General features: G+C 41.6%; 1 protein-coding gene, 1 long non-coding RNA gene and 1 pseudogene across 5 annotated transcripts in view; 1 reads left to right on the top strand and 2 right to left on the bottom strand.

The window, feature by feature from the left end:
• Positions 1–203: 203 nt before the first annotated feature.
• LOC129487215 (replication protein A 14 kDa subunit-like) lies at positions 204–820 on the bottom strand (annotated as a pseudogene).
• A 13560-nt stretch (positions 821–14380) lies between these two features.
• On the bottom strand, positions 14381–15789 carry LOC134737460 (uncharacterized). The gene is made up of 2 exons (XR_010122374.1): positions 15720–15789; positions 14381–15131 (listed from the first exon to the last, which is right to left on the bottom strand). It is a non-coding gene; the product is annotated as an uncharacterized lncRNA (long non-coding RNA).
• A 285-nt stretch (positions 15790–16074) lies between these two features.
• The window catches only part of GPR155 (G protein-coupled receptor 155), a 50890-nt gene continuing 42948 nt past the window's right edge, over positions 16075–24016 (top strand). The window contains exons 1-3 of one of the 4 annotated variants that reach the window (XM_055289772.2): positions 16075–16307; positions 20009–20157; positions 21145–21641. In XM_055289772.2, coding sequence (XP_055145747.1) covers positions 21176–21641 — 466 coding nt within the window. In that variant the 5' untranslated portion in view covers positions 16075–16307; positions 20009–20157; positions 21145–21175. The remainder of the gene's footprint in view (positions 16308–20008; positions 20158–21144; positions 21642–24016) is intronic. The other 3 variants (XM_063645597.1, XM_055289773.2, XM_055289774.2) reach the window with 3 other exon arrangements.

Here is a 24016-nt window from a genome sequence, read left to right as displayed (position 1 = left end):
ATACTAGATAATTTAAATGTTTACTTGTTATTTGTCAGTTTCCCTTTCCTGTCATTGTCAGAGCCAGGCAGGGCTTATGTCCTTTTGTTTTGTTTTCCACAGTTGAAAAAACAGACAAACAAAAACCGCTTTTTCTTTTCTTTTCTTTTCTTTTTTTTTTTACTATTTTAGTTTTTATTAATAAAAAACCTAAAGTTTAGAAACCTAAACTCAGACAACTGCTTTGTTCTTGCATCTAATCTGACCATAAATCAGAGTAGCAATTCTTTATAAAAGGACTTAGGTGAGAACTGTCAATATATCAGTTCCATCAAAAACTCTAGGTTGGAATACCTTAAAAAGAGCAAATTAAATATGAGAAAGCACAGAAATCTCTCCCTCAAACAAGAGGGGCTTCCTTTAATAGTCTTTAATATAGCTCATTTGCAATCATATGAAAATCCATCAAGATCAATCATGTTGCACAATCCCTGAAGGATAAAACTGAGGAAACTCATGGATAATTTTCACAGCTTCATTGTAAAGTCCAAGATCAAAAGGATGGTTATCTTCTTTAAACTGGACATAAGTTTACACACGATGGTGGCCTTGGCGGTTACTCTTCTAACCACTTCCATAATTCCAGGGATTTCTTCATCAAGGGGTTCCATCAATTTGATGGTTCCATTTTTTCCTTCTCCATCTGAAAGAACAAACATTTTTCCAGTGGGATGAATCTTTTCCAGCCTCCCTATGAAGCAGACAGGCTTGTCGATGAACTGAGCTAGCATGCCGGCATTGATGCGCAACCTGGGCAACTCCATCATGTCCGCCATGATTGTGGTCCAACACTGCAGCGGGCGGGAAAACCACAAAAACACTCTTTTTCTTTTTGAGCTGTTTATAGCTTACAAAATTGGGTAAAGCAACAAATACTACCTTTCTCTCTGTACCTGAAAGCTCCAAAATGTAAAACTTATTTAGAATGCCACTGGGCTGAATCTACTTTCATTGCTAATGTCCCACTGCTAAAACTTACCTCTAGGGGAAATATAAGCACCTTCCCTCTAGGCCCAGGGATTACTGCGAAAGCAGTGGGCATGTGGGATTGTAAGTATGGATTCTGAGGTATAGAATTAGTTCAGACCCTCCACATCAAGGGCTGGTATGCAGATGCCTAAACAGCTGACAAAATGAGAGACTTTTCCTCCTGGGTCATTCTGTGGCCCCTTTCCATCTACCCCAACCATAAAGAATTTTCTACTTCCTGTAGAGTTAAAAGAAAATTGCAGAGAGGATATCAAGTGACAAAGCTTCCTGGGTATAGTGCTCCCAGTTATGAGATTTATGAAGATAGATAGATATAATTATATATAGTTTTTGTGCCTGGGGAGATCTTATTATTTTTTATTAGCCATCTTAGAACAAATTACTAAAAAGACTGCAAAAAGCATTGGAATACAACAAAAGTCTCTAAACTCCCTAGTTTAAATGGTTTTAACAAAATGCTTATGTTCTGTATAGCTAATTGCTACAAGTCTGTAACTGAAACCAAGACTGCAGTAGCTCAATGCATAAAATTTATAGATAAATCAGTTCTGTAAACTTGCCTTTTGGCTTTTTGACTTTTATATTACTTAGAAGATTTTAAAGGTTTGATGAACGCCTGCCCACCTCCACTCCTGCCTGATCTAGAATGCTTAAATTGACTATGAGTCTTTTAGATCTAAGTGTCTTGGCTGTGGGGGTCCCAGCAAGGGACAGGATGGGCGCAGGTCAGGTGGTCACACCACCGCGGCAACAATACACAACAAAATAAAAGTTTGGCCATTGATGGTGCTTCTGGCAAATCTTGGCCAGAAAGGGGAGAATGGAAACCAAAAATAAAATTCTAAGCACCCAGTTGGCTAAATAGACCCTTCTGTTGGCCAACAGGATCCCAAAGAAACCTGAAAAACTACTTCATGCCATGATGGGAATGGCAAAGCTGGATACACCTTCTTTTACCCTCCTGCCTTTTGAGTTTAGGCACAACTGACCAGCACTAACTCAAAAGACTGTCAACAGACTGTAGCAGTAAGATACCAAATTCCAACTTGACTCTGGTATGGCATCCCATGGCAGATCGCAGGCCCTGAAGGAAATCAAAGTATTTCACCACAAAATATATTTCTTTGACAAATTTTGTAATGGCCCTGCAAAGCTGTCTCTAGTGGGAAATGTGTCTTCTGTAGAGAATCTGCTTCCATAACTAGGTTTTTCTGGAGAGATTGATGCCTTTAAGGTCCAATAGGAGACATTTACCATCTATTCTCTCTGAAGCCTGCTACCTGGAGGCTTCATCTACATGACCAGAACCTTGGCTTTCACAACTCCCCGTATCTTAACTCAAGAATTTCTTTATGCTGACTTCAAACTCTTAAGGGGCAAAACTTAACTTCTCAACGAATTGCCAATCGGAAATCTTTGAATCCACCTATAACCTGGAAGCCACCTCATTCAAGATGTTCTGCCTTCCCAGGCCAAACAAATATATACCTTCCATGTATTGATTTATGTTTTTAACTTGTAACTTCTGTCTCCCTAAAATGCATAAAACTGAGCGGTAACCAAACCACCTTGGGTACATGTTCTCAGGACCTCCTGAGGCTGTGTCACAGACCATGGTCCTTAACATTTGCAAAATAAGCCTCTAAACTGATTGAGACCTCTCTGAGATAATTGTTGGTTTACAAGGTTTACCTTCGGAGAAGAAACACCAAGAGTGCTAGTAGTCCACTGGGATTTAAGGAAGCAGGAGGAGAGTCCTCTACACCTATAATTCTTGAAGCGAAGTTTCAGTGGCTTTTATGGTGGCCAGGGCCCTACGCTGCTATAGGGACTCTGGTGACAGGTCAGATCTATGGCCTGAGATTTCTCCAGGCACAAACTTTGCTTTCATGTAGAATGCTAACCACTGGGGAGTTCACAGCATGGCACAAAGGAGAGCCCACAGGCAATTATTTTAGGGGGTCCAAGATGTCAGAGCCTGACTATTTGAGATTCCTGGGCTATTCCAGGGCAGAGAGAATTTGGAAGTGGCAGAAAGGAAAACATGTCAGGCAGTGCCTTTTTATTGAGGAGGTAAACTTTGGGGAAAAGTACGCAAAATAGTGAGGAAGGAAAGGGCCATCTGCCCTGCCAGCCGAGGCAGCTGAGCCAGCACTGTCAGTTCACTCCCACGTCCAGAGGCCCAGGCACTCCTGGGCAGGGTTGCAGTGACAAAAGTAACACTTCTTTTTTTTTTTTTTTTTTTGAGACGGAGTCTCACTCTGTCGCCCAGGCTGGAGTACAGTGGCAGGATCTCAGCTTACTGCAACCTCCGCCCCCGCCCCCCGCCGCCCCGGGTTCAGGCGATTCTCCTGCCTCAGCCTCCCCTGTAGCTGGGATTACAGGCGCATGCCACCATGCCCAGCTAATTTTTGTATTTTTAGTAGAGGCGGGGTTTCACCACGTTGGCCAGACTGGTCCCAAACTCTTGACCTCAGGTGATCCACCTGCCTCAGCCTCCCAAAGAGCTAGTATTACAGGCATGAGCCACCACACCCAGCCAGAAGTAACACTTCTTATAGTGGACAGCAGGGAAGTCAGCTGCTGGTGAGGAGGGGAATCATCCCTTGAACCCACCAAACTATCAGAGTCACTTGGGAGGAAAATAGGTCTTCCCACAAAGGATGGGCCTACTCAGCCCAGGGTAGCCTAACACAGGTCACGCCTTTGAAAACAGATTATTTCATATCTATGGAAATGCCTCCTTTGCTAGAGGACTGTCATCCAGACCATTTGACTATGCGGAGTTCTCATAATGGTTTGGCTTTACCAGTACTAGCAATAGTCTCCACCAGGTAATAGTGGGTTAGGTAAGGCTAGAAGCTTACTCGTATCAGTGTGAGGTGATATTAGGGATCACGAAGGCCCTCTGATTCTGAGTGTACAAGTGAGCCAAGTCAATAATAGAGCGGCACCACTGGGGCAGGTAGAAGACAGGAGGTGACAGATGTTCACAGAGCGGCACAAGGGCTAGAGCCCAAAGTGCAACAACCAGTTCCAAAGTTGAGCCAAGGACCTGAGGGAGCAGGTGGACATGGGAGGCCAGAGCCATAGCAGGGTTCAGCTGTGTGGGACACCTAGAAACTGTATCCAAGGATTTCTTTCTTATATTATTTTTAATTTTTTCTAATTTAATTTTTTTGGAGACAGACTGTCACTCTGTCATCCAGGCTGGAGCGCGGTGGTGCAATCATAGCTCACTGCAGCCTCGAACTGCTGGGCTCAAGTGATCCTCCCACCTCAGCCTCCTGAGTAGTTAGGACTCCAGAAGTGTACCACCAAAGAGTTCTGTCTTTGAGATGACTTTGTTTTTTGATTTTTGTTTTTTTAGAGACAGGGCTTCACTCTGTCCACTCTGTCACTCATGCTGATCTTGAACGCCTGGCCTCAAATGATCCTTCCACCTTAGTCTCTTGAGTTACTGGGATTACAGGCATGAAACACCTCACCTCAATCTGAGTGGTTGGTTACTTATTAGCCATGACATGAGACTGTGAAGTGACTTTTCTTCAAGGGCATCTTTAAGGCCCTGCTAGACATTTGACAAATATGTGATAAGCATATCTCTGCTAGACATTTGACAAACATCTGATAAGTTTATCCACAACATGGCTACTGGCCACTAGACCACACATTGCATTTGCTTACTCTTCTCAAGGCTTAAGGCCTCATCTCTTTAGTATCTCTGGAGGATTGGCTTTAAGATAATTTATATTTCCATTAGCTGATACTGCTCTTACTGCTCTGCTATCTTTTCTTTTTTTTGAGACAGAGTCTTGCTCTGTCACCCAGGCTGGAGTGCAGTGGCATGGTCTTGGCTCACTGCAACCTCCACCTCCCGGGTTCAAGTGATTCTTCTGTCTCAGCCTCCTGAGTAGCTGGGATTACAGGCATGTGCTGCCATGCCCAGCTAGTTTTTGTATTTTTAGTAGAGACAGAGTTTCACCATGTTAGCCAGGCTTGTCTTGAACTCCTGACCTCAAGTAATCTAGCTGCCTTGGCCTTCCAAAGTGAGTTACAGGCATGAGCCACCGCACCTGGCCTTTTTTTTTTTTTTTTTTTAAATAAATAAATAGAGAAAGAGTCTCAGTGTGTTGCCAAGGCTGGTCTCAAACTCCTGGGCTCAAGCAATCCTCCCACCTTGGCCTCCAAAGTGCTGGGATTACAGGCGCAAGCCACCACACCCAGCCATCTGCTATCTTCTTTTACCACATTTTATAAATTTTAAAGTCTCTTTGAATAGTCCTATTTTACTTCATTCTACACTGAGAGTTTTTTGATCCAGACTGTAGCAGGAGCTGCAGAAGTATTATTCTCTGTGTGGGACAGAAACTTTCTACATTCTGAATCTAGAGTGGGGCTCTAATAACGGATGAGAATTGAAAAATGGTACAAAGAAAACCAATTTTACAAAACATTTAGCTTTTAGAAGAAAACGTAGGTAAATATCATTATGACCTTGGTGCAAGGAAGGATTTCTTTAAAAAGATACCAAATGCACAAACTATAAAGGAAAAGATTATTAAAAAGCAAAATTTTAGAAAATAACATCTCTGAAGAAAGATAAGAGGAATTATAATTGTTTCTCAAAAACCAAAGCTTTAAGAGATGGTGAAAAGACTACACTGGGGTTTTACTACATAATCGACAACACATTCAATGTATTGGCTTAGTTACTGAATGTGTCAGAAAATTACCTCCCCCAGTTTTACCTATAATGTGAACTTTCTGACTAGGATTTGGAAATGACATCCTAGTGAAAACGTGGTGTATATGTACAAGGAATGAAGACAGCCAACTGTTTTGTTTTGTTTTTTTCCACGAAGAGCAAATAAAAAGAAATGGATTTCACCTGAGGAACAATGTCATAGTGACTGAAATGGATTTCTAATGGCAAATGCCAGATTCAATGTGCCCTTTTTTAATAATGAAAACATATTTCTCCCAATGAGCACTGAGACTGTAGAAAAATTTTTTTGCCCTCCTCTAAGATAAATATTCCTGCTTACTCTTAAGACAGACTTACAGGCTGGCCATGGTGGGTTATACCTATAATCCCAACATTTTGGGAGGCCAAGGCAAGAGGACTGCTTGAAGCCAGGAGTTTAAGACCAGTCTGGTCACCATAGCCAGACGCTGTCTCTACAAAAAAAAAATTTAGCCTGGTGTGGTGGCGCACATCTAGCTACTCCAAGGCTGAGGCGAGAGAATTACTTGAGCCCAGGAATTCAGAGCTCAGTGAGCTATGATCACACTACCGCACTCCAGCCTGGGTGACAGAGCAAGACCTTGTCTCTTAAAAGAAAAAAAAAGGACATAATTTCTAGTTTATTCCCTAAATCAGAAGCTCTTAACTAGGAATTTGCAATAGAATAATCTGCAGAATCTGGCGGAAAAAAATACAGGCCTTGGACCTGACTCCTGTGGCGTTGATTGAGTAAAGTCTGGCTGGGCCCTGGCATCCATGTTTTTAAAAATTATATTCCCCCCGTGATTCTGGTGTGAAGCTCCAGTTGAGAACTACTGTGACAGAACTTTTGGATTCTTGACTAAGCTTTCGGTAGAATGCTCTGTAATAGCCCTCAATCCTTATGACTGTCCCCGCCCCCTTATTCTTCCATCTGTTTGCTCACTTGACCTTCCTAGGTTTTGATCAGTAACCCATATATGCAAATCATGTTGAACAAATAATGTGTGGAGCAAGCAGGTAGCCTGGTAGCACCAAGTCACTAGCATGTAATAACAATGAAATGAGAAGACTTGAGAAGGTGAGAAAATGCTGAGAAAGAGAAAGAATGATCGAGAGCCTGGAAGCACATCAAGCCTAAAGAGGAAACAAGGAATGGGAGCAAATGCATAAACTCATACCCTCCTCCCCTCATCCTGCCTGTAGTAATCCTTGCACCAGCCGTCTCCTTAGCAACAGCTTCCCATTGGATGCCAGCCTCAGTGGGACTGATACAAACCTTCTGTTATTTCCCTTTCTGAGAGCTGAGGAGACAACTGCCTCTTCTTCAGTTCATTTGCTATTACTCTTACTGATGTTCTACACTGTTTGGAATGTCTTGCTAATCCCACGAAGGCTTTTTCCTCTCTAACCTTCACACCGGCTAAGTTCTCTGTAACAGAGCTCATGCTCCTTCCCTGCTTACCACCTTCAGAAGTTAACAGAGGGAATCTGGACAAATTTGTTTTGGACAAACATTACCTACAGACTCTAATTTTTGACACTCATGGCTGGATGGGTGAGATTAAAGTGATGATGAAGAGAGATTCAGACAAGGACTTCTGAATTTCACTGGGATGTCTGCTTGTGGTTTGAAGATTTCTAAAAACTGCTTCAATTGCCCTCAGATTTGATCTTCTTTTGCCTGTAAGATAAATGATTTATTCACTATGGCAAATGTTGGGCTGAAATTTTCAATACCAGTTCTTGGTTTGAAAAAGACTATTGGGTTAAAACAACAACAAAAAATCCTTGACCAGCCACTGAGACAATACATGAAATGAAATTTTTAAGAATCCTCTAGGAATTTTGTCTTTATTTATTTATTTATTTATTTTAGAGGCAAGGTCTCACTCTGTCACTCAGGCTGGAGTGCCGTGATGAAATTAGAGCTCACTGCATCCTCAAACTCCTGGGCTAAAGCAATCCTCCTGCCTCAGCCTCTCGAGTAGCTGGGACTACACAGGCATACACTCCCACACCTGGCTAATTATTTTATTTTTTGTGTAGATGGGGGCTCACTTTGTTGCCCAGGCTGGTCTTGAATTCCTGGGCTCAAGCAATCCTCCTGCCTCGGCCTCCCAAAGTGCTGGCATTACAGGTGTGAGCCACTGTGCCTGGCCTCAAGTTTTAACATTACTATAAACATCTTATTGTCTCCAAAATATATGAGTATAATAAACCTATGGGACAGGGTTTGAGTTAGGCCATTTGGACTAATAATAGGTCAGACTTGATATAGTTAATTATGCTATTAGCTATAGACAATAGAGACCGAAACCCCAATTCACACTGCACTGAGAAGCACACTTTTATCAAGGTTGTTCTCCAAGAGTAACAATCTCCAATCTAGCGTCCACACCTCTTCGAGAGTAGGCCCGGTGAATGCTCTTGTGGTTCAGAAGTCTTAAGTTTCCTTTCCTGTCTCAACTTTTTGGGAAGGTCTAGGGAAAGCTTACATAAGAGTTAAGGTAAAGAAAAGTCTAAATAATGTTTGGGATTCTGAGAACATTTAAATATTTGTAGAATTAATGGAACACTATCATATTTAGTCTACCTAATATCAATGATGATTCCCCATTATTTATTCTGTTTCAACCACCGTCATTTATAAAAATTGTCTAGTTTCTCTGCTGCCATGTAGACACTTGAGTTTTGATAATTCTTCTTTGTCAGTTACTTTTGTTAATAGCAGAAAGAAGCAGTCTAAGAAAGAGCAGGGACCCGGCGTGGTAGCTCACGTCTATAATACCAGCACTTTGGGAGGCTGAAGTGGGAGAATCACTTGAGCCCAAGAGTTTCATACCAGCACTTTGGGAGGCTGAAGTGGGCGAATCACTCCAGCCCAAGAGTTTCATACCAGCCTGGCCAACATGACAAAACCCCATCTCTACAAAAAAATATACAAAAAGTAGCCGGGTGTGGTGGTGCATCCTGTGGTCCCAGCTACTCAGGAGGCTGAAGTTGGAGGATCGCTTGAGCCTGGGAGGTTGAGGCTGCAGTGAGCTGTGATCGTGCCACTGCACTCCAGCTTGAGCGACAGAGTGAGACTCTGTCTTGAGGGAAAAAAAAAAAAAGAACAGGTGTTTCTGTTTTGAGTGATTCTCTAAATACAAAAATGTCACCAACTTATTTAGCTCTATTGTAAGAGTAGGGCAACAAAAGTTGATCAAGTTTCTACTTTCTATTCTACCAAATACTGTTCTGACACTGAGGAAACTATAGAAATCAACACAGATAGAGGACCTACCCCTTCAAGGAGGGAAGGAGACTGGAACCGCTGAAAAATTTCCTCTACTAGAAGAATGCATCTGAGGCATGTGCTTCACTGTTGTGCTGAGGATGTGATAGCCTTTTTTTGAGCTAGCTATTTCCTCGAAAATGTTTTAACTAGAATCAGCTAAAAACATTCTTAATCTAAAGTCAAGGTTAAAATCTGAGATTTCTCCACTTCCTGCTTGTGTTTTACAATGTTGGTTCGTTTTAGTTTTTCAACTTAGGCATTATTCAAATTAGAAAATGCTCTGCACAGTTAAAAGATTATTTCTTTAAAGGCTGCCAATTAAATAAATTTGTTGGTGAGCCCACTTTTAAATGAACAATTCAGAAGTAGGAACAAGTGTATTTTTTTGTTTTTCATTTTCATGTTGCTGATCTCTAACTCCTTTAAAAAAAAAGTGGTCAAAACAAAACCACAAGTATCAAGAAGCTAAGTCTTTAAACAGACTGGTGGGGCCCCCAAAGTTACCATGCTTCTATTGTAAGATTTCTGCAGCCTATCTTATGTAAGTCACCGATTTAACTTTCAGTTTCATAAGCTAATTCTGGTTTCATTGTTTTTCTGCTTAACTTTTTTTTTTTTTTTAAGACAGAGTCTTGCTCTGTGGCCCCCGAGCTGGAGTGCAGTGGCATGATCTGGGCTCACCACAACCTCCGCATCCCAAATTGAAGCAGTTCTCCTGCCTCAGCCTCCCCAGTAGCTGGGATTATAGGCACGCTCCACTGCGCCCAGCTAATTTTTGTATTTTTAGTAGCGACAGGGTTTTACCATGTTGGCCAGGCTGGTCTTGAACTCCTGACCTCAGTGATCCACCCGCCTTGGCCTCCCAAAGTGCTGGGATTACAGGCGTGAGCCACCACGCCCGGCCTCTGCTTAACTTCTTAAGTGCTGGCCTAGACAAAAGCCTCTGCCCATTTAATCACATTTGAGCCTTTCTTGGGGTCAATAACAAGATCAATAGCCACGTGAGATGTTTACGTTCCGCTTTATTGCTTTTGTGAGAATATTTCAGTAGCAGATTGAAAAAGAAAAAAAGCTATCGTATATTTATGCACACATAAACATATATGTGTACGTTAAAAGATAATATTCAGGGTTTTAACTTGACGGATCAGAAATAATTATTTAATTCTAGCATTTACAATCACAAAAAGAAGTCAACAATTTGGTGGAATATTTATTTATTTATTTATTTGAGATGAAGTCTTGCTCTGTCATCCAGACTGGAGTGCAGTGGCGCGATCTTGGCTCACTGCAACCTTCGCCTCCGCGGTTCAAGCAATTCATCTGCCTCAGCCTCTCAAGTAGCTGGGATTACAGGCACGCGCCATCACGCCCAGCTAATTTTTGCATTTTTAGTGGAGACAGGGTTTCACCCTGTTGGCCAGGCTGGCTTCACATGATCTGTCCACCTCAGCCTTCCAAAGTGCTGGGATTATAGGTGTGAGCCACTGCGTATGACCTGGAGGAATATTTAAATAAAGCTATAAAACTAGGCCAAGTGAAAAGCTGGAAACAAGAAATCCAGTTACTGTAAAAGATCTATGTCACAGTTGCTTGTATCAAATACTTCCCATAGTTACAATCCAACTTCCTAGATAGCTGATAGGCAATTATGTTTTATTGAATCATTTAAAAACCATTTACAGAATGCCTGCCATATGTCAGGGAAAGCACTATTCTAAATGCTGAGAATACAAAGATCAACAAAAGCGAGGCCTTTGTCTTCTCTAAGGGCATAGGCTACATCATATCCGTGCTCTTAAATCATTCTGTTTTATGGGTGGATTTCATGTATCTTCCTGGTTTAGTAAACGATCATCGTTTTAAAATTTGTTTTAGAAGATTTCCATATAGCAAAATACATACTTTGTATATTAATTTTATCAAGAAAAAGGGAAAATTTTCTGCACAGAAAAAAAAAAATTTTAAATCATGTGTATTCTTACCACTCAGAGATAATTACTGTTGCATTTTCCTTTAGCATTTTTCCTATGCATTTGATTTTAAGTCATAGAAAACCCAACTCAAACTTGTTTAAACAATGAAGGAAACTGATTGGTACACATGAATGAAGAGTCCATAGGCCAACCGGTGAGGCTGCTTCAGGTGGGGCTTGATCCCACAACTCAATATGTCATCAAGGTCCCTGTTTATTTCCTTCTCTCTGCTGTGCCTACCTTGGTTTCTGCACCATTCTAAGACTGGCTTCTCTTATGGTTCTAAAATGGCTGTCAGCATCTTCCTCTTGTCTAGCAAGAAAGAGAAGATCAGCATTCTCTGTAAAAGTCCTAAGAATTATTCAACTGAGCTACTTTAGGATCAGTGCCCACCCTGACTAATCATTAAGTGCAAAGGGATGAAATATACTGACTGGACAGCCTGCGTTAGTTACATCACCTCTGAAGGGAGAGTGAAGTCAACTTCTCTGGAAACACGAATGCCTAAAGAGAAAATGATGCTATGGGGAAGGGGAGTTTTAAAGAAACTAAAGGTTTTTAAACAAAATCTGGCATCATACTAGACATGTTCAAACAGCACATTTTAAGTCACTCCCTTTTATTTTTCTATTCTTTACTCAACTTTGATTAGACTTTATAGATGGCCCAGTTTCCACTTTTTCAAGGAAGATCATCCTCAAAATTTCGCTAGGGAATATTTAATAGGCATTAAAAATGATATAAATCTATCTATATGAATAAATTGTTTATGGATTAAAAAGGTATTATTAAATGAAAAGTTACTAAAATAATGTGTATGAAAATCATATGTATAATCCTATTTTTCTTAAATAATCTATATTTGCATAAAATGATACATATATGGTATAATATTAAAGAAGTTATCCATAGGTATGATTTTCACTTTCTTCATTCGTTTCTGTATTATCTGAATATGTTATCATTGTTATTTACTACTTTCATAGAAAGAAACATTAGAAGTACTTCATTTTGGAAAAAATAAAATTCACCAGGAATCCACATGTACATCATATTGCCTCAACATGTATCCACATGACCTTTGTCACTGTATCAATTTTGATCAGCGGGACTTGAGGGAAATGGGGATATCAGTGTGCTTGAAGTTTATAGGTCCCACTTATTTGTAAATGAAAGTTATGATTAATTTACATTTTCTGCATTAATTTTCCCTCCATTATTCTGCATTACTTTTAGCTTTTCTTCATTTTTTCCAGTTAATAGTATAGAATAAGTCAGCATCTCACAGAATGATTAGCAGATATGGCAGTGGAATTAAATTAGTTTCTCGTGGCGTTCATTGGTAATTACTTCTCTGAGGGTGACTTTTTAATGAAGTCTTTCATCTTTGTATACATTTTGTTCTTAGAGTTTCCTTCCACAAGCTGCTCTGTGGAAGGAAACCTCATCAATGAGGTTTCCACAGGAAACTTCATCAATTCTGTACGGATGTCTTCTCAAACCATGTCTTTATTTCTGCTCTTTCTCTCTTCTGTTTTCTCCCTAGGGGTCTAACGGAAATCTCTACATACATGTGCTGATGCCTTTATGAGAAGTTCGTTTACAGGACAGGGAGGGCTTTTATTCTCATTCTCTGTCATGGACTAGTTGAGTGTTCTTAGACCAACTGCTTAATCTCCTAGAGTCTCAGATGGAGAGGATGATAACTTCAAGAGAGAAAACTGAACTAGAAAATTTCTCAAGGTTTTAGATTTGAGGTATAAAACCACATTGATTATTTTCTCCTTGAAACTGCTTCTCCCACTGAAATAGTTCTTCCTTTCATTTTCAGGTAACAGAATAATAGAAAACAACAAAATTTTATGGCTGGACAGGATACTAGAAGCTCTCTAGCTCAATTTCTTTTCTTTATTTTAATGGATGAGGAAATATATAAGCTTGTTAAATCCCTCCTTCTCTCTCTCTTTTTTTTTTTTTTGTCTTTTTCAGACAGGGTCTCACTCTCTTGCTCTGGGTAAAGTGCAGTGGTGCGATCTCGGCTCACTGCAGCCTTCGCCTCCTGGGCTCAAGCAATCTTCTCATCTCAGCCGTTTGGGTTGCTGGAACCACAGGTGTGTGCCACCACACCCCGCTAATCTTTTTTTTTTTTTTTTAAACTGAATTTTGCTCTGTCACCAGGTTGGAGTGCAATGGCACGATCTCAGCTCACTGCAACCTCTGCCTCCCGGGTTCAAGCGATTTTCCTGTCTCAGCCTCCTGAGTAGCTGGAATTACAGGCACACACCACCATGCCCGGCTAATTTTTGTATTTTTAGTAGAGATGGGGTTTCACCATGTTGGCCATGCTGGTCTCGAACTGCTGACCTCGGTGATCCACCCGGCTCGGCCTCCCAAAGTGCTGGGATTACAGGCGTGAGCCACTGCGCCCGGCCTAATTTTTGTATTCTTTGTAGAGATGGGGTTTTGTCATGTTGCTCAGGCTGGTCTTGAACTCCTGGGCTCAAGTGATCTTCCTGCCTTGCCTCCCAAAGTGCTGGGATTACAGGCATGAGCCACCTCGCCCTGTCCTTCCTCCTCTTTAGCCCTATCAGTAATTGAGTCTCATCAGTTCTCCCTTTTCCTGTCTCTCAGGCCTATACCATTCTTTTTACTATCATCACCCAAGAGTAGGTCTTCATTTCATTATGTCTTGGTTCTTCTCCAAGTCACCACACTGTTTTTCTTGCCTTCAGTCTCTCTTTCAACTAATCGTGGTACAGCTTCCAGATTACACACCCACAAATAGTGTGATCATTCTGACATGTTCCTGTGGGGAAAGAAAAGTTACATGTTTTACTGTGGCCAAAGGATAAGGTTCAAACTAACCCAAGGAACCTCCTACAGGTTGACCGTAACTTACCTCTCCAGGCCTATCTTCCAGTATTCCCCTGATAGTCAATGCTCAGTAAGTATTTATTTAATTGAATTAATCTTCATACTTCCTAAACAAAAATCCTTTTAGCCTTGAGATAATTTAGATATTCAATTTTTTTTTTAAGTAGTCAGGTTCAAGGGAAACAAAGAAGGCAGTTAAAAGTGAGGAAGACAGAGAACAAAGGAGAAGCAAAGAGAATTGGAGCAGGATCCATGCCTTTTTATAGCTTTAATTTCTGCTCATTTTTTCCTGCTAAGTTTCAGATCCTTTAACCTACCTTAGCTTACTGTAATTTTTTTAAAAAGCCACACAATTTTGTATCTTTGCACTAAGATGGCCGAGATGATAGGAAGACACGGAAGTTGCCATACAGAAATGTTTAAGATGCAAAGCAAGATAAAAGGTTGTAAACAAATGCTTGTGGATATCTTAAGTGGGAACATATATAAATATTTTTAAATTTGAAATAATTTTTATTTCAAAAGGCTAACTCAATTGCAGGATTTCTTCAGGTTTCAAAGTGGAGCACTATATTTGGGATACTGTATATAGGTTTGTTGTCTGATGCCCATGGCAAGTTAATACACTGGGGCACCAGGTTGCAGAAGAGAAAGAGGTTTAATCATAGGGCCACCAAACACAGATAGGAGGAAACCTCAAATTCGTCTCCAGGAGGACTTTGAGGCTCAGGTTCTTAAGCGTTTTGGAGTGGTCTGAAGTGTGGAGATCATTAATTGGCTGAAGAGTGCAGGGCGAAATCATGGGACAGGGAGATGAAGAAGCTGTATTCTCATGCTGATTCCCTTCTTCTGTGGCTGGGGTCTTCAAGCTGGCTGGCATCAGCTGTTTCGCTGGAATTTGGGGTCTGAAAAACATCTTAAGCAATTCTTAAAAAGCCTATGACTCTTAACATCAGAAAGCCTATCTACAGGGACAACGGGGATACAAATGTACTACCTAGCTCTGCCCGACTTTCGGGTTACAAGGAAGTGGGTCAAAGTGTAGCCTGATTAATGCTTAATTATATTTTTCTTAAGCGTTTTGGAGTGGTCTGAAGTGTGGAGATCATTAATTGGCTGAAGAGTGCAGGGCGAAATCATGGGACAGGGAGATGAAGAAGCTGTATTCTCATGCTGATTCCCTTCTTCTGTGGCTGGGGTCTTCAAGCTGGCTGGCATCAGCTGTTTCGCTGGAATTTGGGGTCTGAAAAACATCTTAAGCAATTCTTAAAAAGCCTATGACTCTTAACATCAGAAAGCCTATCTACAGGGACAACGGGGATACAAATGTACTACCTAGCTCTGCCCGACTTTCGGGTTACAAGGAAGTGGGTCAAAGTGTAGCCTGATTAATGCTTAATTATATTTTTGTCCAGAATTCTTATAAACCCTGTGAGGATAGTTTCAATAGCTTTATTTCAAGAAGCTTTGGAAGTTTTCCATCAATGCAACCAGTTTCAGTATACTGAGAGGACATGCATGTAGTTCCCCACCCCCACCCCCACCCCCACCCCTACCCCCGTACCACAATAGAATAGAAGCAGTCATGGACGGGGCCCAGATTCTAAAACAAGCCCAGAGCTAAGGGTTTACATTTTAATCTCTTATGTAGGAACGTCAAGGTCACATTGCCTTGGTGAAGGTGGAAGGCAGGATTTTGACCCAGGTCTGATTCTAAGCCCTTGCTTTAAAACTCTATGCTATAAAAAGTCCTGGGCTAACCAGGAGCGAAACTGGCAGATCACACGAGGTTGAGGTTAAGCGGAAAGACAAGCCCGCTCTGCGTCTGTACTTAGGCTGAGGAAAAAGAAACTGGACATCTCCCACGGCAGCTACCATTTTGTGGTAGCAGGGAGGCCGGAAGTCCCGCCCCGGAGGATCGCGGCTGGCAGGCTCCCAGCCGGCAGGGCGGGGCCGGGTACACTGGGGCTCCGAGGCTGGAGGAGGGGGCGGGGACCGAAGGCGGGCTTGGGGAACATGCGGCTCGGAGGCCCGAGGCTGTGGGTGGGGCCTGAGGGCGGGACGGGGACTCTGGGCTCAAGACTTGTGGAAGTGGGCGGGGCTTGAGGGCGGGAAGGGGCCCGTCTTGCTGGAAGTTCGGGTCTGGGGGCGGGGTCTGAAGGCCGGGCTGGGAGGGAGCGGGGCCTGAAGGCGGGGCGGGGGCGGGGCCTCGCGGCCGGCGCGGGGCTGAGCTGACAGGGCCGCAGAGGCTTACCCCGCCTCACTTTATCGGAACGTGCCTAAGCTGCTGCAGCTGGCACCCGGCTGCGCTCGGCGAAGAGGGCTGGGGGCGGGAGATGACGGTGGTCTTCTCCCTGCTTGGCACCCTGCGAGCACCAGTTCCCTTCTCCTCGCCACCCCAAGGTTGCAGACGAAGCAGGTGAGATGGGCCCTTGGAGCGCGGACCTGCTGGGTTCTGGTTCTCCGTTGCGGGCACGGGGTACCCCCGCCTCTGCCCCTCGGGCCTGTGCACGTGGGCTGCCGCCGACCCTCTGCGCCCTGGACCCGCGGCCGGTTGTCTGGACCTGCTGTCTCTGCCCCGCAGCGCCTGCCTTTGGAATGTGTGAGATCACCCGGGAAGGCTCGCGCGGGGGAAGGGGCGTCTCCTCCCCTCCGGAGACAGAACTGCCATCCCTAGTTTGGGAAGCTCCTCACTGCACAGGCGTCCACCCTGTCATTCTTAGACTCTTCCCTTTATCCCGAGGGTACCCTCAGTATCTGGCCCTTCCGAAGGCTTCTGCCCAGGCACCTGGAGCACTGCGCCAAATTTTCTCCCTTACCCATTTTTGGGGTATGTTAGTTACCATGACGTTGTGACTCCCGTGCCCTGGGAAGACGAGCGACCACCTTTTTCTTAGGCCAGGCAAAGACCCCTGGCTGCCTTTCCACTTCCACAGCTGCCTTCCCAGGCATTGGCTGGCAGCTGCTCTCCGAGCAGCCTATTCGGTTAGGAACTCTGTGCGCCCCTTATCTTGGAGGGCCACAGTCTGTCCCTGCAGACGAGGCAAAGAGGCAGTGCTCAGCGCTCCCTACCCTGGGTCTCTAGAGAGGACATTTGGCGCCCTGCAAGTAGGTGGAAGTGGGTGAATGGTGCGACTATTGATGTTGAAGAGTGCTGGTTAATAGTACCATACTGTATTACATTTATCCCGCGGGATAAAGGATGTTGGATGTTTGAGAAATAGCCTGAGAGTTTAAAGCTTTCTCTATGAAGTTAGTCAACCCTCTCCTTCCCCCCTCCATTTTCACTTAATAGCAGTTATTTACAATATCAGTGGTTCGTTTATGTGATCTCAGCCAAATATGATGTGGCTAGAAGCGGTAAGTACAGTAGCATTTCTTCAGTTCGTGCCTCCGCGAGTGGTCTTTTACTGTGAACGTGTTTGTTCTGTAACAAGCTTTGTTTTTATAGATAAAAAGGCTGGGTGTAATTTTTTTTTAAACTTCCCTTGCTGTGGTTCCTGTTCATTTTAAAATATGCTTTAGAAAGCATATTATCTTCCCGTTTAAAAAAGATTAGGATGAAATGAAACTTTTTAAGTCATTTTGATTATTTTGACTTTACCTCAGCAGGTATTTCTTTTATAATACTGAAAAACGTTAAAAGAAACTTCATGGGGAGGGGCAGATTACTTTTTTTTTTTTTTTTCTTGAGACGGAGTCTTGCTCTGTTGCTCAGGCTGGAGGGCAATGGCAGGATCTCAGCTCACTGCAACCTCTGCCTCCCGGGTTCAAGCGATTCTCCTGCCTCAGCTACCCGAGTAGCTGGGATTACAGGCACCTGCCACCAAGCCCGGCTAATTTTTGTCTTTTTAGTAGAGACAGGGTTTCCCCATGCTGGCCAGGCTGGTCTCCAACTCCCGACCTCAGGTGATCTGCCTGCCTCGGCCTCCCAAAGTACTGGGATTACAGGCGTGAGCCACTGCACCCTGCCCTTTTTTTTTATTTTATTTTATTTTTCAACGAATTGAAAGTTAATCCTGGACATTGCTACAACTATTTGACCATCACTCTGAGAAAAATGAAGAGCTCTGCCTTCACTGTTAACCATTTACTATCAAACCAAATTAAATTCAACTTATCTTAGTTGTTTGGTATAAAACAAAAACTGATAAATTTATGACACATCCCATCCCTCTTTTTTTAGTTGGTGGATCTTTTAACAGTTATGTTTGAAGAACTAACATGTTTACTTTTTTATCATTATTAGTAACAAGACAACAGTTCCTAATAGCAATTGCTGCCATTTCTCGAAGGCCTACTCTGTGATAAGCTGTATATAAAATATTCTATCCACACAATATCCCTCTAAGGAGGTCGTTGTTTGAGACAGGGTCTTACTCAGGCTGGAGTGCAGTGGTGTGATCATGGCTCACTGCAGAGACCTCCTAGGCTCAGGAGGTCTTCCCACCTCAGCCTCCCAGGTAGCTGGGACAACAGGCACGCATGACTAAGCTCAGCTAATTTTTCGTAGAGACTAAGGTTTCGCCATGTTGGCCAGGCTGATCTCAAACTCCTGGGCTCACACAGTTCACCTGCCTGGGCCTCCCAAAATGCTGGGATAACAGGCGTGAGCTGCTATGACTGGCCCCTATAGGGAGGTTTTTACTCTCATTTTACAGTTGAGGAAACAAAGGTTCAGAAAGGCTAACTTATGAGTTGATAAGCCATAAAGCTCAGAATCTGTTTGACTCTCCACTGAAGTTCTACTATTTTAGTTAAAACTGTTGTTTAAAAAATATTATTGGAATGCCTTGACGTGCTCATGTGGTACAAGTAAGGGCTTATAAGCAGAATGAGTTATTAATACTCTAGGCACATTTGAAAGTGAACAGAAGACTGGACTAATTTATCACTTTCCTCTTCAGCACTGCCTTTCCAAGTACACACTTTCTTAAGGGCTCCAAATGTTTAACACCTTTGTTTAATTGTTTACCAGCTCCTCACTTCAAGTATGTGTATCTGTACCAACTGGTAGCTTTCCCAAGATATAATTTGATGCTTATTTGGTAAACTTCAGGTATGTGAGTATTGTAGGTTTCATGTACTATATTGACCACTGCTATCTAATTCTAGTAGAAAAATACTTGTCCTAATCCAGATTAAATATAAGGTTTTTAAATGGTTCGGTTTATACAAGGGTAGCACAGAGAAAATTCCCTTACACTCACGCCAGGTATCAGTTGTTGGTGACCTCTGGGCTGCCATCTAAGTCTTTTTAATGGGATATAGATGTTTGAGGACTTAACCTGAGCATTGTAAATTTCTGGAAGCATGAGCTTTTTACTTTCTACCTTATATAAGTCTACTTTAGATGGTAAACCTAGAATAATCACTTAGAAATTGGCTATTGTTGGCCAGGCGTGGTGGCTCACACCTATAATCCCAGCATTTTGGGAGATCGAGGCGGGCGGATCACCTGAGGTTGGGAGTTTGAGATGAACCTGACCAACATGGAGAAACCCCGCCTCTACTAAAAATTCAAAATTAGCCGGGCGTGGTGGTGCATGCCTGTAATCCCAGCTACTCGGGAAGGCTAAGGCAGGAGAATCTCTTGAACCCGGGAGGCGGAGGTTGAGGTGAGCCGCAATCACGCCATTGCACTCCAGCCTGGGCAACAAGAACAAAACTCCATCTGAAAAGAAAAGAAAAAGAAATTGGCAATTGTCGTCATTTTAATTCCAAGATACTAATAAAAGCTGATTAGCTTTAGAGTTATCCAGACCTCATGTTCATTGTGTTCCTGGCAGCAAGAAGGGGTCTGATAATTATTGTACTATTTGTTTTTTGAATTTGTTCCATGCTTTAGCATTTTCTGAACCTCTTTAGAACGTTTTACAAAACATTTTGTATTTTTTAACATTTCATGAACACCTTTAGACATATTTTGTGTTCTTGGTTCTGTTGCTGTAGTGGAAAACTTATAATACTTTATCATTCAGAAAACAAAAAATTCTGTCCGTATACTAAATAGTGCCTGAAAGAGAACATTGATCCATGAAAGGGTAAAAGGTTTATTTAAGTATAAGTTATTATAGTTATTCATTAAAAAAATTTTTTTTTCTGTCTCGTGTGTGCCAGGTACTGTCCTAGATGTTAAGGACACAACATTGAGCAAAAGCATGCATAGTCCCGGCTTCCGTGACACTTGAGTGAACTGAATGTGCAAAGTCCCTATGGCACAAAGTCCCTGGGGCCAGTGTGTGTGGCTGGTATAGAAGGAGCTAAAGGTATATTGGTGGGATGTCATCATTTTTTTTCTCTCATATTCTACCAAAAGTTATATTTAACTTCCGTTAAGTAATTACTGTGTTCCAGATGTGATTATTCAGTGGAATAATCTCAAGTTCCCATGTGGTAGGTATTACTATTATTGCCATTTTACAGGTGAAGAAGGTGAGACACAGCAAAGTTAAAGTTAATTCGTTCAGGTCGGGCACGGTGGCTCATGCCTGTAATCCCAGCACTGTGGGAGGCTGAGGCAGGCAGATCACCTGAGGTCAGGAGTTCAAAACCAGCCTAGGCAATATGGTGAAACCCTGTCTCTACAAAAATACAAAAATCAGCCGGGCGTGGTGGCACACGAATCACTTGAACCCAGGAGACAGAGGTTGCACTGAGCTGAGATTGCACCATTGCACTCCAGCCTGGGAGACAGAGCAAGACCCTGTCTTTAAAAAAAAGTTATTGATTTAAAGTTGATTAGTGGTGCTCTACTACACTCTTCTCCCCATCCTATACTCAAGTATGACCGCGGGCTGGAAAGGACTCTGGTCCCTGGGTGACTCCTCAATGTAGCCTTGAGAACTTCTGAAATTTCCAGAGAATTTGGATGCATGGGGACATTCAGCGGAGACTATGTGTGCCCGATGCCCTTATCCACCAGGCGGAGCTCAACTGATGGAGAGAATCACTGGAGAGAACCACAGGGCATCACTGCAGCTCTAATATTTGCGGATCTTATTTTACTCATGTCTAATACTGAATATAGAACAGCAACATAAGTATTTTGAGCTGACCTGCCTTTGAGAGTGAAGCGATTATTGTTAGCAACCCCCCACTTTTTTTTCCATTGTATTTTCCCTGATGGTAGTTGAAGAAAGTATGTATATTTATTTGGCCATTTAATAAGTAAATAAATCTAGGTTTGCCAGTGTATTATTTCAACTAGAAGTCTTGTTGATGGCCATACTGAATCTTTCTTCCTTTCTTTCCAGAGATCTGGTTGGAGTTGGAGGGTGAGAGAAAATGAATTCTTTTTCTAATTTACCTGGAGAGAACTTAACCACTGCAGTCAATATGACCAAAACTTTGCCTACAGCAGTAACGCATGGATTTAATTCCACTAATGACCCACCTTCAATGTCAATTACAAGGCTTTTTCCAGCCTTACTGGAATGCTTTGGCATCGTCCTTTGTGGCTACATAGCAGGAAGGGCCAATGTCATAACATCAACACAGGCCAAAGGACTGGGAAATTTTGTCTCCAGATTTGCACTTCCAGCTTTATTATTCAAAAACATGGTTGTACTTAATTTTTCCAATGTGGACTGGTCCTTCCTATACAGTATCTTAATTGCCAAAGCTTGTGTATTTTTCATTGTATGTGTATTAACCTTATTGGTTGCCAGTCCTGATAGTCGATTTAGCAAAGCTGGACTATTCCCTATTTTTGCTACACAAAGTAATGACTTTGCATTGGGATACCCTATAGGTAAGTTATTTTTTTATTTTTCAAGTGTTTAAATTTTAATTTATTTAGGGATTTGTTAGTGACAGATTCTTACTCTTATATCTAAGAAGTTTTTCATTTTTTTCTCAAATATGTCTTGGGATAAATCATAGTTTTTCCTAAACTTCAGAGTTTGAGGATCCTTTAAACATCTACCTAAAATAAATGGTCATATTCTAATAACCTTTGTGAACAGTCCTAATTGTATTTTTTTCTTCCCGGTAAGCACATATGAAAGAAGCTTAATTTTTAGAAAGGATCCGATTCTGATTTAAATTATGTTAAAAAAGTAGATTTATGTCTATATAAAAATAGTTATTATTAAGTGTGAAAAGAATTTATTTTTCTTACCATCTAGAATACATATTATTTTATCTCAGAAATTGTTCTGGGGCCAGATGTGGTGGCTCACACCTATATTCCCAGCACTTTAGGAGGCCGAGGCGGGCAGATCACTTGGGCCTAGGAGTTCGAGACCAGCCTGGGCAGCAGGGCAAAACCTCGTCTCCATAAAAAAATAACAACAACAACAAAAAATTAGTCAGCTGTGGTGGCACAGGGCTGTAGTCCCAGCTACCCAAGAGACTGAGGCAGGAGGATTGCTTGAGCCCAGGAGGCAGAGGTTGCAGTGAATCAATATTATACCACTGTACTCTAGCCCGGGTGACAGAGTGAGTTCCTGTATCAAATTTTTAAAAAAATTGTTTTTGAGCTTGTTATTCAAAATTTTAATGTATTTTAGTTGCAGTTAATTTCTTGTTTAAGAACAAAAATGGTGAGAGCTTTTTTACCTTTCTAACTTTCCCTTTTTTATGTTTCTGACTCTTTCAGCAGCCTAATTTTATGTTTCTATGTGTATATGTTTTCCTAATGAAACAGTAAACATACCAGTTTGGGATATTGACATATCTTGAAAGGAAACATTCTGTATTTCAGAACACTCTGTCACCAAGAAAATGTATATTTTAAATTACTTTTTTATATTTTAAATTAAAGTTATATACACTTTGATCATCTATCAAGTATGAGGACCTGAATATTATAGATATATTCATTCATTCACTCATAAGGAACTGTTTCGTACCAGTGGCTGTGCTAACTGTTGGGATTATAGCTATGAACAAAGTTATTGCACATATTAAATTTACATTGTAATGGGAGAATAATAAAATTAAAATCATGTCAGGTGGTGACAAGGGCCATAAAAATAAAATCACATAGAGGGATAGGAATGTGGAGGTGCTATTTGAGGTAGGGTGGTCAGTGCAGGCCTCTCTGATGATATGTCTTCTGAGCAGAGACTTGAGCCTATTGAAGGATACAATTGAAATCTACAATTAACTTTCAAGTTTCTTATCTAGAAGTTTTATCCTCTCCCCTCAAACCCCAACTTATTTCACTACTGGTACCAAAAAGATTCTATTTAACTATACTTTTCACTTCTGTCTCTACTTTTGACTTTCCTCTATCTTGTTACCAGAAAGAGAGAAACACCTAAGAAGTTAAGTAACTGTCAGTAAAGCTGGAGGTTTAAGAGACAGGAAAAACTGGGCTCATAGAAAATTGAGCTACAAATAGTCAGAAACTAGATAGGTGTTCCTTTAAGGTTATTGAATTTTAAAAGGAAATAAAGACTTTTGGAAAGAAAACAGCAAGGAGTTAACATGTTTGTCCATTTCCTCGGGAGAATTAATAAGATAAATTTGTCAAGGTATTTATGGTATAAAGACCTTAGAACTGACTCGGCACCATAGTGTTAAATATCTGACAAATATTGCTGTATCTTTAGACATAAGCTAGAAGTATATAGTTTCATGCTCCCATAGATTAGTAAGCCGATAATGAAATAGAGCTAACATTTCTAACTATGTAGTTTACAGAGTACTTATATACTTATCTCATTTGGGTAGGGCAGATAGTATTATCCTCATTTTCAAATAAGGAAACAGGCTTACAGAGATTTAATTATTTTATCCCAGGTCATACAACTAGCAGGTGACTGATACCCAAACCTAGGTCTTCTGGTTGCAAATCCTGGGCATTCTCTTATGCCGTGCAGTTACATAATGTGCCAGTTCAATTTTCAGAAGACCCAACCAGCCTTGTAATATACTAGTTTCAGAAAAAATCAAAGGGTTTTTTTCTTCTAAAATATTCCATAAAATGAGTAGTAGTGGAAAAAGACCTATTAGAATAGTTAATCTATTGTTATATTGAGGCAGACTTTCCAAATAAAAAATGTAATCAGCCATTTTATCACTGCTTTTCTTATGTCCCACATTAAATCAGTGAATCTGGTAATAATCATGTTTCTAGCCGTGTGCCAGCCCAAATTTCCCTGATGGTTGTTTGTTGAT

The sequence above is a fragment of the Symphalangus syndactylus genome, chromosome 8 (assembly GCF_028878055.3).
Source record: "Symphalangus syndactylus isolate Jambi chromosome 8, NHGRI_mSymSyn1-v2.1_pri, whole genome shotgun sequence".
In the NCBI taxonomy this organism is placed as follows: domain Eukaryota; kingdom Metazoa; phylum Chordata; class Mammalia; order Primates; family Hylobatidae; genus Symphalangus; species Symphalangus syndactylus.
The sequence above is the reverse complement of the archived record's forward strand: the minus strand, read 5'-3'. Positions and strand labels throughout refer to the sequence as shown.